Source organism: Perissodus microlepis, chromosome 13 (genome assembly GCF_051167445.1).
Source record: "Perissodus microlepis isolate ML-2025 ecotype Zambia chromosome 13, ASM5116744v1, whole genome shotgun sequence".
NCBI classification, from domain to species: Eukaryota; Metazoa; Chordata; class Actinopteri; order Cichliformes; family Cichlidae; genus Perissodus; species Perissodus microlepis.
The window spans coordinates 7,690,753-7,707,057 of NC_140473.1; the positions used below are offsets into that span (position 1 = coordinate 7,690,753).

General features: G+C 38.9%; 1 protein-coding gene across 2 annotated transcripts; it reads right to left on the reverse strand.

Moving 5' to 3' along the window:
- Window positions 1–381: 381 nt before the first annotated feature.
- Window positions 382–15,424, reverse strand: fam204a (family with sequence similarity 204 member A). 2 transcript variants are annotated; one of them, XM_084948987.1, is made up of 7 exons: window positions 15,073–15,424; window positions 14,688–14,781; window positions 13,791–13,821; window positions 13,435–13,537; window positions 11,827–11,916; window positions 1,463–1,572; window positions 382–1,281 (listed from the first exon to the last, which is right to left on the reverse strand). In XM_084948987.1, the coding sequence occupies exons 1-7, from the start codon at window positions 15,286–15,288 to the stop codon at window positions 1,230–1,232; spliced, it is 696 nt and encodes a 231-aa protein (XP_084805113.1). In that variant the 5' UTR covers window positions 15,289–15,424; the 3' UTR covers window positions 382–1,229. The 2 variants fall into 2 exon arrangements, with proteins under 2 accessions (XP_084805113.1, XP_084805112.1); XM_084948986.1 differs by having other exon boundaries at window positions 13,435–13,540.
- Window positions 15,425–16,305: the final 881 nt, after the last annotated feature.

Genomic DNA, 16,305 nt, shown 5'->3' on the forward strand with positions numbered 1-16,305 from the left:
ATTCCCGCCAACTGACAGCTTCTCTGACACAGTCATGTGACATGAGAGGATACAAAACAGTTGCCTGTTTTTTTAAAGTTCACCAAGTTCTCTCGAGCTCATATTTGGATTTCTTTAGCTCAGGTGTTTTGCGTCATAATGACCTAAAAACTTTTATTGCTGATGTTTTGTTAAATTTACTCCATACCGATGCAGTGAGCCTATGAGAACGCACCTCACCAGGGGACAAAGTGCTCAAATATGTGAAATGCAAACAACTTAGGTGGATTAATTTTTAATTCTCATTACCTTGAAGCAAAGCAGTCGTTTTTTTTTTTTTCTTTTAAAGTGGTTTGGTTAAAAAAAAGAAAAGAAAAAATCAAGCTTTATGACTAAAAGTAATTATCTTTCTTCGGCTTTTTATTGTGCTTGCTGGTTGCAATTAACACTTCCTGGAATCTGAATGAGCATTTCAGAAGTGTTGAGTAGCTGCGGAGGCAAGCGCTGCAGATCAAAAAAAAAAAAGCAGAAGAAGAAAAAAGATCAAAGTAAGAGGGAGAGGAACGGTTTTTAGACGAGTTTACAGATGCTGAAGAGAGCTCATCACACAATGAGCAGCGAGTGTATGCTTCGAGAAACAGCGTGCGCCTCTTGTTCAGGCTCCGAAACAATAGCGAGTCTCCCAGCATGGGCGAGGGCCAGCAGCAAAGCCTCTGCTTCGAACTTCCAGTTTACGACTGCTCACAACAGTTTACAGCAGCCAAATTTCATTTTCTACTCCCAAATCCTATCGCACATTATCCTGTACATTGCATTAGAGCTCTAATCTTTCCTTTCTCTTCCCCAGAAGAAGAAAAGAGCGCCTTCATGATTAACCCACTTTACAGCAATAAATAAACGCATCATCCAGTAATGTACACCAGATTTAATTTGAAGGGGGGGGGGGCAGAACGCTCAAATCACTGAAATGTAATGAAAAATAACACAATGCAGACACCAGTGGGTGCCTTAGGAATTAATTTGAATGCTCCATCATTTTTTCCTCCTTTTTACTCTTTGGATTGGGTTTTTTTTTTCCTCTCAGCCAACTGCTGACTTTTCTCCTCTCCCATGCTGCTGCTGTAAAATCTTCAAAATATACAAAAAATTATAAGAAGAAACATGATCAGTCTGCCACACACACACACACACACATATATATATATATACACACACACACACAAAGTCTTGTTCTTCTTCCTCCGTGTTTGTCACATGTAGCCCATGTTGCTTTTGGTTTCCCACCGCCTCTTCGCCTCAAAGCTGCAAAACAGAAAAAAAAAAACTTTGAAGCCCTTATGAATACATTTTAGCCATCAACTTCAATCACACTAGCTAATTCAGGCTTCGGCGGCTCTATCTTAACTGTACTTGAACCCAGAGTGGTCGTGCATGGCAGAAATGATGGCAAACATAAACATGAGACCAGAGACAGACGTCATACCCCCAGGCTATTTGCTTCTTCCTTTTCTGCGCTGCCCTCAAAGCTTCCTCTTCCTGTTTGCCTTGCACAAAGTCACGGCAATCAGCAGCTTGAGCGATTTTCACGGCCATCTATTTGGAGGCAGACAGAGGAGAGGCTCATTAGAGAATGAAAATCAGTCTGTGGCAAGAAAAAAGCCCCTTCTGACTGATGTGTGAGGGTGGCTTCTTGTCGAAGTCTCTGCTGCCTGCGATGCCTCCTCCACACCACAGCAAAACTGTCATTAAACCAAACGACACGTGAATGCCGTACAATCCTGCAGTCTAGCAAGTCTGGCAATATGTGACGTCAGGACTGAGTGCAACATATTTGACAGAGGGTGACCACGAAAGCCTACATTATATATTTCATTCAGTAGGAATAAATGCTATTTTACATGTATGCAACAATACTTCTGCAGCAAACACCTGCTTATTTCTATGAATGAGATGTACAATATCTTACAAGTCATGAAGCATTTAAAAGAAAAAAAAACTAAAAAATGAAGTCAATATGTGACCAGCTCTTTTTAAAAGGTACATGGCAGACGGGTTGCCCCATCATCATGGAGAAAACCTGCTTCAACGTGTTCTGTTTTTATATATTATCCTGCGTAGTCAGGTCTGTAGCAGGACTCGATGTTCCTGTTTTTACTGAGGATTTGAACCCTCCTTGATGTATCTGAGCAGCTAAAGCTTCTTACACACTTTCTAAATGGATGCTAAACTTGGAAGTTGGGACAACACCTGCTTAGATTACAAAGAAAGGTGGAAAAAATATCAATATCTGCTTGTTTTCTTTGTATTTTGTCAAAGAGTAGCGAATAAAGTCACTCGGCTCTCTCATATTTTAGATGATAGATTAAATATGACATTTTTTCTTCAAGGACGGAAAAATTTTTAGGTGAATATTATGCACAGGTCTCTAACAATATTAACAAAAAGCGTAGTTTTATTTTTTGAACACGAGCACTGTTTCAATAAAATTTCTCATCACTATATATTTGATGTATTTTAAGAGCTGTGTTTTTCAGCTTAGAGTTTACAGTCTTTCCCCCTCCATCAATGTGCAAATGAAATACTAAACAAACAATGACAGACGATGTCAGCTGTGCTGCCTCCCCCCCTCCACTTCAAAAATGTTGCAAAGGCGTTTTCCACTCGTCTCCAATTGTAAAAGAGACTTTTTTTTTTTTTTTGGGAGCAATGCAGGCAGTCCCTGAAATCAGAAGTGAAGAGAATGACCGTGACTGTAAGAGGCAAACATTCAAATCCCAGGGAAGACATATGTGTGTATTGTGAAGCAGAATAATCCCAATAACCCCAGTCACACAGAAGCACAGGAAACAAAGGGAAAAATCCTGCCCCCTCTTTCACTCCTGAGATAGGTTTATTATTCAAGCAAAGGCAAACTTTGATAAACAACTTGGAACAATTTCACCAAACCTTTGGGTAATTCTTTGTAATATTCAGAGTACAATCAAGGGGGAAAGAAAGTCTTAAGGTAATGAAGAAATGTGCCACCACTGCGCCACTTGAAAAAAAAAAAAAAAAGACCTGCTGGAAAAAAATGTTTCAATTATAATTAAGTGGGATAAACTTTATTAGAAAGACTGAAACTAAAATATCTCCTAATGCATGCTGGGATTAAGCAGGTCAGAGCGAGCAGGCAGGAAAAATTAAACTCTAAAGGCTTTTTATCACCATATTTCAGGAACCAAGGGTGTAAAATGTTCTAATTTGGGATACATTAAAAGCCATAAAGGTCTTTCAAAAAGATTAATGGTACTTTGCTTGGATTTAAGATAAGGGCTCCGGCTGGCTGCAAGTACTGGGCTCCGGCTGGGCCCTCAAGGCATTCATCTATACAGTCACTGGAAGATTTGTGAGAGCGTCTGCATAACCTGAAGCGTACATACTATGACAGTTCTCCAGTTCTTTGCCATTTTTATAGGTTTTAAATTCCTCAAATCATGTTTTCTCCTCTTTTCTCCTCCCCTCTCCTCTTTAAGAGAGTTATAACAAGGAGGGGGGACGGTTGCTCAAACATTTGCAGTAGATTTGCGAGCAGATAAAACCACTTCAGGGTGTTCCCTGCTTCTTGGCAGAGCAGCGTAGGTGCTAAATGCTTCTGAGTGGCTCTGATGCATGCTGAGATTATAAACCACACATTTATTAAATTGTTGACAAATCTGAGAACAGCTCTTGCTCTCTGTGTTTGTAAAGGAAAAAAAAAAAGAAAGCCACACTGGCTCATTCTGGGAGCAAATCAAACGAAACTGCATGATGCTAAATGGTTTAATTTGGAGATTTACTGACAGAGCTTTTTCTTTTTGCCTACACGAGGATTACCCACATTAACCTGCTCTCCTGTGGGGTTGCATTTGAAATGCAAAAGGTCTTGAAAACACGCCTTCCTGAACATTCCAAAAGCAAAATTAAAACCCACTTCCATGGCCCTCATTTCCCCCTCTTTTAAATTCACAACACAGCTTTTACTACATTTAAAGCATTAAAGGTCTTTAATATTTTCCCTGTTTCTTTTTTTTTTTTTATCTGTTTAGTCTACACTCCCTGATTGTCTTTACTGGGGCTCAACATTAATGTCAACCAAGTTACCTAGGAGACAGAACAGATCAAAGAGACAAAAAAAAAAAACCCTCAAATGTCTGATTAATCAAGCCTGCAAACAGCTTATTTCTTTTAGCCTGCATGCAAGTATGAAAATGAGATTCCGAGAGCAGTACATTGTGCAGATTTGTTCATTCTTATCTGAACAAAGCCAGCGGCAGCTTATTTCATGGATCACTGGCACTGTCAGCGCTGTGGCGCCGAGCAGGTGACGGCTCCTCTTTCTGTGGCGAGAACAAAATTAGCAAAAAGTCGGCACAAATTAGCCTCTCATATTTTCAGTAATATGACATTATTTTTCATTTACTTTTTTGATCCACTTTTCAGGATTTTTTCCTCCCCCCTCCCCTTGCGTGCATCTTAGTGCCAAATCCTTTCACATCAGAGGCTGGGGAAAAATAAGAATGGAAGTACAAAGCGGGAATAAAGGCAGGAGACAGGAAAACCTCCTGCATTCTTTGTTTATGTGGCTCCTAAAAGGCAATTCTTCCCACTCCACCACATATTAATGTACAATTAAATGTCCATCACATGCATGTTTCCCGTGCCTCATTTCTCTCTCCCTCTCTCTCCTGTGTGGCCTGTGTGCAGCCCTGCTAAAAACAAGGTTTATTCAGAGGATTAATTCTCTGACCTTTGGAAGATTTGAAGGCAAAAAATTCAGCCTGCACAATGCTGGCACTGCAGCAGCAGCAGCAGCTTAAGGCCACTAGGAGGGTTAAGTCAATAGTGCCGTTTTCTGTTCATCCATGTTTGGGTCGTCATGGAGATTCAAGCAGAGACCCAAACATGGGGCCTTGATACAAAAAATAAATATGTCAAAATTTGCATTGCGTGTGTGGAAATCACGCACAAAGTTGCTCATAATAATGCTTTCACACTTTGTTTTCATTTGTGTGTCTGTTTTACGCTGCGTCCCTCCTTTTGTAGCACAGGGATCATAAAAACACTGTGGCAATTAACCAGCCAGTGCAAAAAGACAATAGCTGAATGGGAGATGAGAAAAATACGTCTCCATGTGGATAAAGTGTTAAAGCTCCTATTAACAATATGAAATAAATGATGGCTTTAAGGAAGAAATGGCCTTAAATCCATTCATAAATTTCCTATCCAGGAAGCCTCTTCCAATTAAAACGTGTGAGAGGTGGATTAACAAGGGCTATATGGCTTTGCCTCACTAAATCACCTCCCCGAGCTGCTCTGCTGCATTTGACGTGTAAACGATTAATGACCAGCCTAATTCCCTTATCACACTACCTTAATGCCTAAATAATGTGGCCTTAGTCAACTTTGGAAAGCAGGGCTATATAAGAAAGGAATGAATATCAGATTAGGCAGCTTGTGTGTTATTTCAGCATAATTTCTTAGGACTGAGGTGGAGGGGGGAAGAAATACGTGTCTCTGGCTTCTTAGCCTCAGCGTTGCAGCAGGACAGGGAAGGTCAAAAGATCGAGGGGTCAATCAGCACCACCCATATCGTATTCAAAAGAAAAGATTTTACGAGATTTTATTTAGTTAGTCCGTTATTTAAATCTCCAAGGTGAAACAATAGGTTGAGGTAAAATAACAAATCTGACCCTAGAATCACCTGGTGTGTCCAATAAAAGGAATCACAGGTGCTCTCTTGCTGCTGTTTTTATTATCAAGTCGTCTACAGATTATTTACATGATTCACAGTAAGTCTAACTTGTACTAGGCCTTTGGAGGGCCAGGTCAACACCCGATGATAGTCAGTTTATTGTTACAGAACACAAAGGAAAAGATACTGTCATTATTTCTGAAAACGACTCAAAGTGATACAAATTGACTTACACAAACTAAGATTTTTTTTTCCCAATATAAGAAATCAAATGTTACATAAGGAAATATAGCTTTTTATTATTAAAGATGCATTGAGCCTTTGCTCTACAGCTGCACTTTGTTAAAAAGGATAAATTTGTTCATACCTGCTGGTTTGACTCCTGAAACAAATGATTATTTTGTTGATGTAAAAGACTGTTTTGTCCATCACTTGTCTTCAAATTGATTTCGTCCAACATAAAGCCAAAGGGCTGCTAATTGTACATACTGCTGAGCAGTTTAATCTATCAATACATTAGATTTTATAAAAAGAAGTAGCACAATGTGGAATTAGTTACCACCAATAAAAGATGTTTTGGCCATTTTTTGTTATTTGGGGTTTTCATTTACTTAGTTCAGAAAAACTCTGTGGTGAAGCCAGACTATAAAGTTGAAGGAAATTAAAATAATAGAGTAAAATATCTATTTTTTTTTAATGTAAACAGAATATGTTGTTACTGTTCTCCAATAGCAAATAAAGTAATTATGTAATGGACAAACTGCCATAGCTTTTCTTAGGAGCTTAACAGTGATCGTAGAAAAGGTAAATCACTGATTGTCAATGTCTAATAATGAAGGATAAACAATTACAATGTGTCACTGTTTTCATTATAATACAGTCAGAATATCATAGCACGCACCTTCATGCTGTTATATTCCCACTACAGTGTCAGTTTTCTTTGGGGCAGCCTCATTAGAGCTTTTTGTCATCTTGCCTCCTCTTTGACAAACAGAATTACACAGAAAGCTAAAAACAATGGCACTTCAGGGAAGGCACAGGAGAACAGCAATGTCTCCATTTCCTTTTCTAGTAATCTGATCCTAGATACATACAACATGTCATCTTTAGGGAATAGACAAAAAAAATCTCTGAAAGTTCGTCTGCTTTGTGCCATTTCATTATCTCGCCTCCTCTGAGTAGGGTAGGCTTATTAGCAAGCTTTGAACTCACACTTACAATAATATGCCATCAACAGTTTTATGAGCTAATTAGAAAAAAAACTGTTTAATTAATGAGTGACTGGCAATAAAATGGCAATCATGAAAAAAGAAACCAAGGGTGCTAAGCTTCCACTACCACCAATTAAGGCCTAATTACAAACAAATTATATATGTGTTTTGCTGTGGGCTTTAATTTAAAAAAATGGCTTTAATTAAAAGAGAAAACATGCTAATTAATTAAACAGCACACAAATCTACATTGAAAAGTATGCTTTGTCTATCAAGTAATTAATGAAATACAATAATCCAAATGAGATTCCCAGGCATTTGATAAAAGCTTAGTACCCATTTCAAAATCCATTTCAAAATTAATGGGCGAAAATTTAATGTGAGTCATCCAGAGATACAATAAAAGTTCATTCAGTGATAAATTGCTTATGCTGAAGGAAAAATGAACAAAGAGGAGAGTTTCCCTGAACTCTCTGCGAGGTGGCCTGGGGGGGCTCGCAGGGGAGACGGAGTCAGACTCCTTCTCTGATGTGGGGCGGGGAAAGTCAAAATCTGATAAAGCCTACTTTCCACAAAAGCACCGCTCATTAATGTTTTGATTACAAACACAGGGCATGGCGGGGGGAAGGTGGCGAGAAGAAAAAAGGTGTTAAATAACATAAATATCATGAAACACTCTTAGTTCAGCTCTTTGTTTCAACTAAGCCACCATGTCTCCTCTGACAAAATGCCGCGCCACCTTTGTTTCACAGCGTTTAAGCGAGGCTTTCCAAAGGGTAGATTTCAAGGACAGTGGGGCTTTTCCTTTCAGCAGCTGCACTATTGAAATGCAAGCTAGAACATAATGAGGGATGTTATAACCATCCGCATGTTCAAAAGCTACAGAAACTATAAATGGCTCCAGTTAATACATATTCATATGGCTAATTACAATACGATCTATTAGGAGGGATTCATTTTTAAACAGTTTGGATGTAGCACGTTATTATTGCTCAAAGTGGCATAACAAGAAAGCTCCGCGACAAAAGGTCAATCCGGACTACATGTAGCAGTTCCGATATCCAATTAAATCACCAAATACCAGTATAGGCCTTAAAAGTTCAATGCCGGTCAGCCTCTGGTCTAAAACATACTGGGTCGTGCATAGTTTGTTGTTGGTGGTGGTTTTTCTGTTGCAGGGCATAGGCTGAAAAGAAAAACTGTCTTTTAAGACACCTTCTTTGTACTTGTGGCCATGTACATGGGGCTGCTTCCATCCTGATGGTGAGGCCAGCAGCAATGCAACATAGTTTTTCATTTTTCATATCCTTAAGCTCCTGCAAGTCATGAAATACACCCGACATCCATGTTTGTGGCAGACTACAGAGAGTTTCTGTTTTGAAATGTTAATGCCACTCTAATAACTGATGACAGCCATGGGGCAATAAAAGGCTAACACAACATGATGGTCTTTTGTAAAGAAATATACCCACTTACTGTATATGAAGCAAATGTACGGATACATTCAAAAACAGATCAGTGGTTCTGTTTAATAAAATAGATATTTCATTTTTCCTGTTGATTGAAGTACTACAATGAGAATGTGGATTAGTGCAGCAAAGAAAGTAGTTTACATTAGTGTCCGATTTAGAGTACAGTCATTATAGAATAAGTAGTCATTGTTCCGAAAATTGCATGGTTCTAATAACCCTTCAAAGGACTTAGAATAATTTGTAATAGTAAGCTGGCTACATGTCGAGAGGTGTGCCTGTCTCCCAACCAATGACAAGCAGCATAGGTTCCAGGCTCCCACCCCTGCGGCCCTGAATTGAATCGTTAACAAGTAGGGTGGATAGAAAAGATGGATGGATGGATATAAAATTTTTGAGTGTGATAACCTGGTAGCTTAAATCATATTTATTTAGATATTGAAAGCACCTTATTATGGTGTCCCACAGGGATCAATCGTTGGTCCACTGCTCTTCCTGTTACATGTAAATCACAATCACACAAATTCCAGAAGTAATTTTGAATATTTTGTGTGATGCTGATGATTTAATGGATGATTTAAGCTTTTGGGGGGTTTTGTCAACAGGTCAGACTCAAATCTGGGCCGCTGCAGTCTGACCATGTGAGCTAAAGTGGCACCCAGTCAAAAAGTAAAGTTAGATGTAGAAATTGAGTAGATTTCAGTAGTCGTGTGAAAAAGTAAGTATAACCCTTTGATTGCTTTGGTTTTACTGCATTTGATCCTGTTTGATACAGTGACTACAGATAAACATAAGATAACATAAGATTTTCTTTACTACTTATCAGTTATAATCTTTTCATACTAGCTCATTTACCAGGAACAGAAAAATCAATCTGCTAAATATGAGCTGCTGGATGCTATCAGGCCTCATGACATGCTTTGAGCCGTTTATAGTGTATGTGTCTGTCACTTCTTGTTATGCTAATTACAGAATTAATTAGCCCATACGCAGCTTGCTGCAGAGTAAAATAATGTGCAGTAATCAAAGGATGGAGACCAAGTCTTAATTGGAGGACTTGCACCTTTTAATCTACTGAACCATTAAGACTACTTTAGAGGCAAGGAGATTTTTACATTGTTTTGTGTCTTCTAAAGCATGTGAAAAGAAATCTAAATGCGCTGAGGAGGATCAACAGGCATCTTTATGAGAAAAGAAACTGTCTGTATAATTTATTAAACTACATTAGGAAGCTTTGGAAATGCACTGTAGACAATAATAAAAATTTCTTTAGAGGGGTAATATGTTTATTTAAAAATCTGAGCATGTCTTCACGAATTAATCTAAAAACAAAGGCTTTCAGCTTTGAAACATATTTAAAAACTGTAATGAGAATAAAAACCCACAACCTGCAATATCCAAGCCGCATGTCTTAGAAGTTTGACAGATGAAAGAAAACATATCTCAGAATTTATAAGGAGCCTTCAAAACAGGGTTTTACCAAATTGTTTTAATGTTTAGATTAAAAAAAACGTAAGAAAGGAAGTAGAGCAAATGGAAATCATTAATTGATTTGTGGGAGCTCAAAACAGCAGAAACAAACATTTCCGTCTTACAAAAGAGGAGATTCTGACAGCAAGCTCTCTATCTTTCTTCTATTTCCCTTTGCTTTGAGGAGATAAGTGGGAATGCATTAGATTGAGGATGAAAATACTCTGAAACATTGTCATCCAACATGTACCAGCATTTTCTTTACAAAACAATGCCTAGAGGGACAAACAGGCCTCTTTAGTTCTTCACAGCTGTCGGAATGCTTTTGCATTTTTCGCGAAGAAAACCTGTTCCTATTCTTCGAGTGAAAAGCCTGCCACAATCATGTCAGGATGTTATGACCGTAAACAAATTAAACATCTAAGCAATTCCGTGCCAAATGAGCCACTCAATTATAACCTTGAAATTGATTCTGGCCACAGCGGAGATTATTGATCCTCTAAATGTTTGTCACAGTGCTCCCGTCAACGTGAACAGGAAGGCGGTAAACAAACACTCTGGTCCTAAATGCTATCTGAAATACAGGCTGCATTAATATACACTATAATCCTTTATAACTGATTCAGAATCCCTTAAACTTTCTGGCTTTTAGCTTCCATTTCTCTCCCATTTTTTTTTCTTTTTTTACTATGATCAGGACTGCTTGTCTTTGTATTCGAAAGAAAACCTGTACAACTTTGCACCAGCTAGCATTTAGGGATTTAAAAATAGTCAAATCTATACTCTCTTGAAATGAAGTTATCACTGCCTAACAATGAATTGCGGCTGCCAAACTGCTGTCAGGTCCCATCACGGCTCTGGCAAGACACAAGGCAGGTGCCAGGGAGGCGAGAACCTCAGCTCAGGCTAAAACCAATCCACCAGCGCTCTAAGAGGCTTTCTGAAAGTACAGCACAGGTGCCACTCACAAGAGCTTTCATTTAACTCCCTCATATTCGATCACTCTGCTCGCAGTTAGAATGGAAATATGAAGGGGCTCTAATTCTTGCACACCAATGTCTATTACACAATGGAGATACTAGGTCACAAATGTAATGCTCACACAATTAGCACAGTTGATATTTTCATTTAGAAACCTCCTTATCCATTCAAGAGGTTCTGGTTGCAATTTGTTTTTCGATTACTTGCTTTAAATCGAATCATATCCAGATTTTTTTTAACGAAAGAAATCACATCATTTGCACCTCCTATGTTTCTTCTCCACAGCGAAGCCAGTAATGGCTCTAGCTGCTGTCCACTACGTGAACGTGAGAGTAAAAGTTACATTTTTGAACACGACGTTTAAATAACTTTAATTTTTCTGTTGAGCAGCGTTAAATGGACGGCCCCTCCCACCTTATAACTCCAAATTGAAATCCTCAGATGCCAGGAAAACCTGAGCCTGTTCCATCTTTTTGTTGCCACTATTACAAAATGAAAATGCTCATGCGACGCTGTAAGCAAAATGCATCATAAAACAAAGAAGTTTAACTTTGATGCTCCGGCGGAGAAGTAACGCTGCAGCTGTATGTCTTTTTAACCACAATTATGTGTGTGTGGGCTACATTTTATGCTAAATTAGTTTCAAACCACTTGATCCTTGATGCCTGCCAAGGCGGTTAGTTACAAAACTTCAGGCACTGCATTTAGGGACATGTACACTTCAAAGGTATGAAACTCTTACCTGGAGAATGATTTAACAGTTGGCTTGAAAGCAATGTACCCTTCATTAAAAAGCAGAGCCAAAAGTCCTTTAGACACTGCCGCACTTCAAAACTAAGGGGAGGGCTTTCCATTAACTCAATGGAAAAGAGCTGCAGGACTGAATGGTGGATGTCTGCGTGTGTTTTTGTTCCTCTATGTCTTTGCAGCAGAAATGGCCACGGATCCATTAGCCTGATTTGTCACAGCGGGAGCACCCCAAAGATCTCTTATCAGCACAACGTACCTCTCGAGTGGCGAGTCTGTCGCTCATCTCCTCCGCCTTTGCAATGTCCCCTTCAGCTATGGCCCTCTCTATGCTCTTTTCTAGGCCGGACTGCAGAAGAGGGGAAAAAAAAAATCAGTTTTTTTTTTTTTTTTTTTTGAAATAGGGGTAGAGAAAAAAAAAATCAAAGAGTAACTTCAAAAGTCCCCAGGGCCTTATTTTTAATATGATTGCCATTACTACAAATATGTAGATTTCGCTTCACAAATGAAAACCTTTTTGATTGGATATTAGTGGGGAAATCTTAGAAATGCTACAGGAGATTACCAAACATAAATGTGACTCTTTAATTACACATTTCCATTACAGGCCTAAGCAGAGGGGGGTGCCGAGAAGCCCCCGGTCACTGATGGCAAGGCAGTTCTGCTGTGATGAGACTATCTCAGCGAGCCGAGTACCAGATTTCTTCGGCCCCCCCAAATTTCATCATGGTGGAAAAAAAAGATACACTGGAAAGAAGCTGCAATTATTAATATGTCCCCTCTGATGTATTGTTGACTCACTGTAAAAGTACAGTAAAGTAAACATCAAGTTTTAAAACGCAGAATTTTATTTATTTTTTTGACTCTGATTGGTCAGCTCTGATTTAGTGCGCTCATTACAGTTCAATGTCCTGAACGTACCCGATCCGACTCGTGAACTCAGTTATCACCGGGAGTTTCTCACAAGCAGAACTCAAACGGACAGACGATCATCGTTTATGCTGTGAACTGTGTTTAAGGTTAGGGTTTGGAGAAGCTGCTGCCAGATAAATAATCACATCTGGCAACTGTGATATAGTTTTTCCTCAATTACCTCACTTCAAATTGTTTGAAAGACTTGCCAGACTCGAAATAATATATTAATTACAAGGATCTGCATTTGAGTGATGAAAGAGAACCTCATTATGATAATGTGGCAAGTTCTGTTACATCCAGCTTGGCACCCCATTCAAAATGAGGCTAAATTCATAAAAAAAAGAAAAGAAAAAACAGTCAATCTTATGCTGCTGAGATAAATTAAGCACAAAATACTCCAAAATAATCATTAAAGGGATTTCACATTGAAATTAGAACAGTTCCCATTCATTGGGTCACTCGTAATGTTCATCAAGCTTGCAAATATTTTTGCTTCATTAGCAATTTGCAATCGTTTTGCATTAAAGGTTTGGTCATCTTTAAGAGCTGAAATGCACTCAAATGGAAGAAAGTTCAGTTTTACATTTTTGTCTTTGTTCCAGCTGCAGTCACAGAGGCTGTAACCATCTCATCTTCTGCCAAGCAACACTTGGATTTTAGGTCTTTTGGCAGGTGAAGTAAAAAATCCTACATCTCACTTGAATCTTAACCACGCTAGAAAGCAGATTCACCCTAATCTTATCACTAAACGTAGCTGAGCATAATCCCCAATGTACTTCTCAGTGTCAGGTTGAGTTATTATAAAGGTTCCCCTAATCCACATGTCATATCACGTAAAACAATGAGACGGTACAGTGGCAACGAAACACAAAGGATGTGAAGGTGTTTCTAACAGCTAAGACAGACACAGTATTAAACCTCAGAAGATAAGTTGGAAGGCAGTCTTTGTTACCTTCGGAGGGGGTTTGGAACATGCAGGGGGATGAAATCGATCATTTACACCAAAATACTGCTTAAGCTCATCCCAGTGCTTCTCCCGCTCCTCTTGACGCTCTCTGCTGACAGAGAAAATGTCTGTTAATGCTCATGTAGACCAGCATTGCAATAAGACATATTTAGTGTCCATCTTTTTATTAACTTGACTGTATTTCTTTTGTTACCCTTCTAATCAGATCTATGTGTTTTTCATACTTTGTGGCGACAGCATTTTGTAAGGAATTTGCCCGTAAGGATAGTTTGACAAACAGGAAAGGAAACATCCTTCACTTTACCTGACTATTCATAATCTGTAATGTTGTGTAACAGTACCTTGTTTCTGCAGGTTCCCCACTTTCTGCTCCTGTGAAATTACACACACAAAACAAACAAGTTAATGATACGTAGGTTTCTTCTGTATGAGTCTGCCTGTCAAGTTCACTTTACATCAATGGCCACGTACAGTCCACTTTGATCTTAAGTGGGCCAAACCAGTGAAATTCCCCTTTATGTAGTAGTTTAACTGCATAAGCAATACCTGAGCTATCTCAATATAAGAAAAAGAAGTGCAATTTCAACATAGTGCAATTACACTGTCGTTTAATTGTTTAACATCATTACATTGGGGGAGTATGAATGATTTCGGGAGAAGTCTTTATCAGTAGACCAAGCTGTAAAAATGTATGACAATATAGTTAAAATGTACATCTTCCTTCAGATTTTCCAAAGACATCGAGTAGGCTGGACTGGAATCTTTGTCTGGTCCCCGGGCCTTATGTTTGGCACCCCTGATATTACTTCAGTTGTTAGCTATACCATGTGTACCAATAAGTTGCTCGACTACCTTTAAGGTAAGTTTCTATCAAATACAAAGGTTTATTTTCTTACAAATTGACCAATATTTTGTCCACTGGAAAAATGTGCAAACAATTAGAGCCTGACTGATGAACTAGTTGGCCAATATTATCAACCAATCTATCACTAGCCTATCACAAATATATCAGTATTATAAATACATTTTGCTATAAAAGGTGCTTATTTTATAAACACTGTCTTCACACAGTATGTCCAGCAGAGCTACTCAAGTTTCACTTCTTCCAAAACGCTCTGCAGTATCTGCAGCACCTGCAGCAGAGCAGAGTAAGGTACTAATATTGGCCAATATATTGATATTGGAACTACTGAACTCTTCAAAAACTCCCCCATCTGTTGGATGTAGAACTACATTACCTTTCTTTCGCTTTCTTCTTTTCCTTTTTCTTCTGTCTTCTGTGACCTTTAATATCCTTATATCATCTTTCTTCCTCCGCAGATCCTGGAATTTCTTAAAGACACATACAAAGTGAATACAGCATCACTACTCTTGATTCTTTTCTGCTGCAGCTGTACAGATGTGACATACGAAGAGGGCTTCAAAACCCTGCTTTTCTCACTTCAGATGAACCGTTAGCTTAAGTCTGAGCTGGGCTGGGGGTACTGCAACAATAGTAAATGTAAACTTAGAGATAGTTAGCGTGAAGCTAACTTTCAGAGTTAGCTTCATTTATACAGGCATCACTAAAACCAAAGAGGTTAGCCTGTACCTAGAATGAAAAATAAGATCAATACAACATACTTGCCACATTTCTTGGGATATGCCAGGCATACTGCATGTCGGAGAGTCACTGCCTGCAGTGTGAGTCGATTGTGACTCCTCCAGCGAGCATGTGTTTTTAGCAGAGCCCTTTTCAAATTCCCTCTTCTCGTCTTCTAAATCACCCGGCTTGTCCTCCTCGTCATCTGAACTGAGGTCGTCTTCGGTTAAACCACTGGGCAGGAGTCCGCTGTACATAACGAATCAGTAGATTATATTCAGCATATACGGGTAATTTATGATTGCACTGTATTTTAAACGGTCCGTAATAGGTAAACTACAGATTTCCACAACAGTTGTTAGGAACGACTGTCATTTCCGGGTAAACACTGCGACGCTGCCTGCTAAACGGCACCTATTGGCTGATCGCAAACAGCGCTGAGCACAACGTCCAATCAGCGTTGTTGCTAAACAGTGGAGCACGAGGACTAAAAGCAACCTCTTATTGGCTGCATTGGTAGGAACAACTTTTAAGAAGTTCAGGTTTTATTTAACATATTCCTTAATATTTTCCTAGTATTCGGGTAAGGAGGTATTTTAGCTCCGAAGGAGCTCAAGCTTTAGAGAAAAGTGAAACAGCTGCTGGACCGTTTCTAATTGAGGTGAGCCGGGCTACTGACAGGTCCGTGAATTACCAGGAATCATTCAAATGTTAACCTATATTTGTGTTATGTTCTCTGTGAGATAAGCTTCATTCTCTGACCAATAGTTCGCAATTTGCTTAAAGTGCTTTGGGCATTACATTATTATTAGAATGATTAGCATGCAAATCTTGTATAGCCCCCGGCACTGGCAGAGGCATCTAGCCTTAAATTGCTCTTTCACACTCATTCTCATTAGACTCTCTTTGGTTGCATCTTATTGCAAGGCCCATAATATACATAAATTACAGCCTGTATTTTCTGTGCTATGCAAGTGTAGCATAATGGGGAAGACCAGTGACACTGATGTGTATGTAAAACGGCCTAAAACCAGTGCTCAGGTAAGCCAGACATTAAAAGGGAAGCACACCTTAAGTTTAAACATAAGTATTGCGTGCTGTACTGGAGGAGAGCTACAGGACCTCCGTTTTTCTTTCTTCAGTCTATTACCTCAAACTTCAAATGTTTATAAGCCACACATAAACATTTCCTCAATTAAAATGATGTAGTGTAAAATTATCACTTTTTAAATAATTAACTGCTGAATCTATGGAAATACATTATAGAAAATGTA

Coding starts and splice junctions, on each gene's coding strand:
- fam204a (XM_084948986.1), bottom strand. CDS start 15,288: ATGTACAGCGGACTCCTGCCCAGTGGTTTAACCGAAGACGACCTCAGT. Junction 13,541..13,790: donor GGGGAACCTGCAGAAACAAG/GTACTGTTACAC, acceptor TTTCTCTGTCAG/CAGAGAGCGTCAAGAGGAGC. Junction 1,282..1,462: donor AAGAAGCAAATAGCCTGGGG/GTATGACGTCTG, acceptor TCTGTTTTGCAG/CTTTGAGGCGAAGAGGCGGT.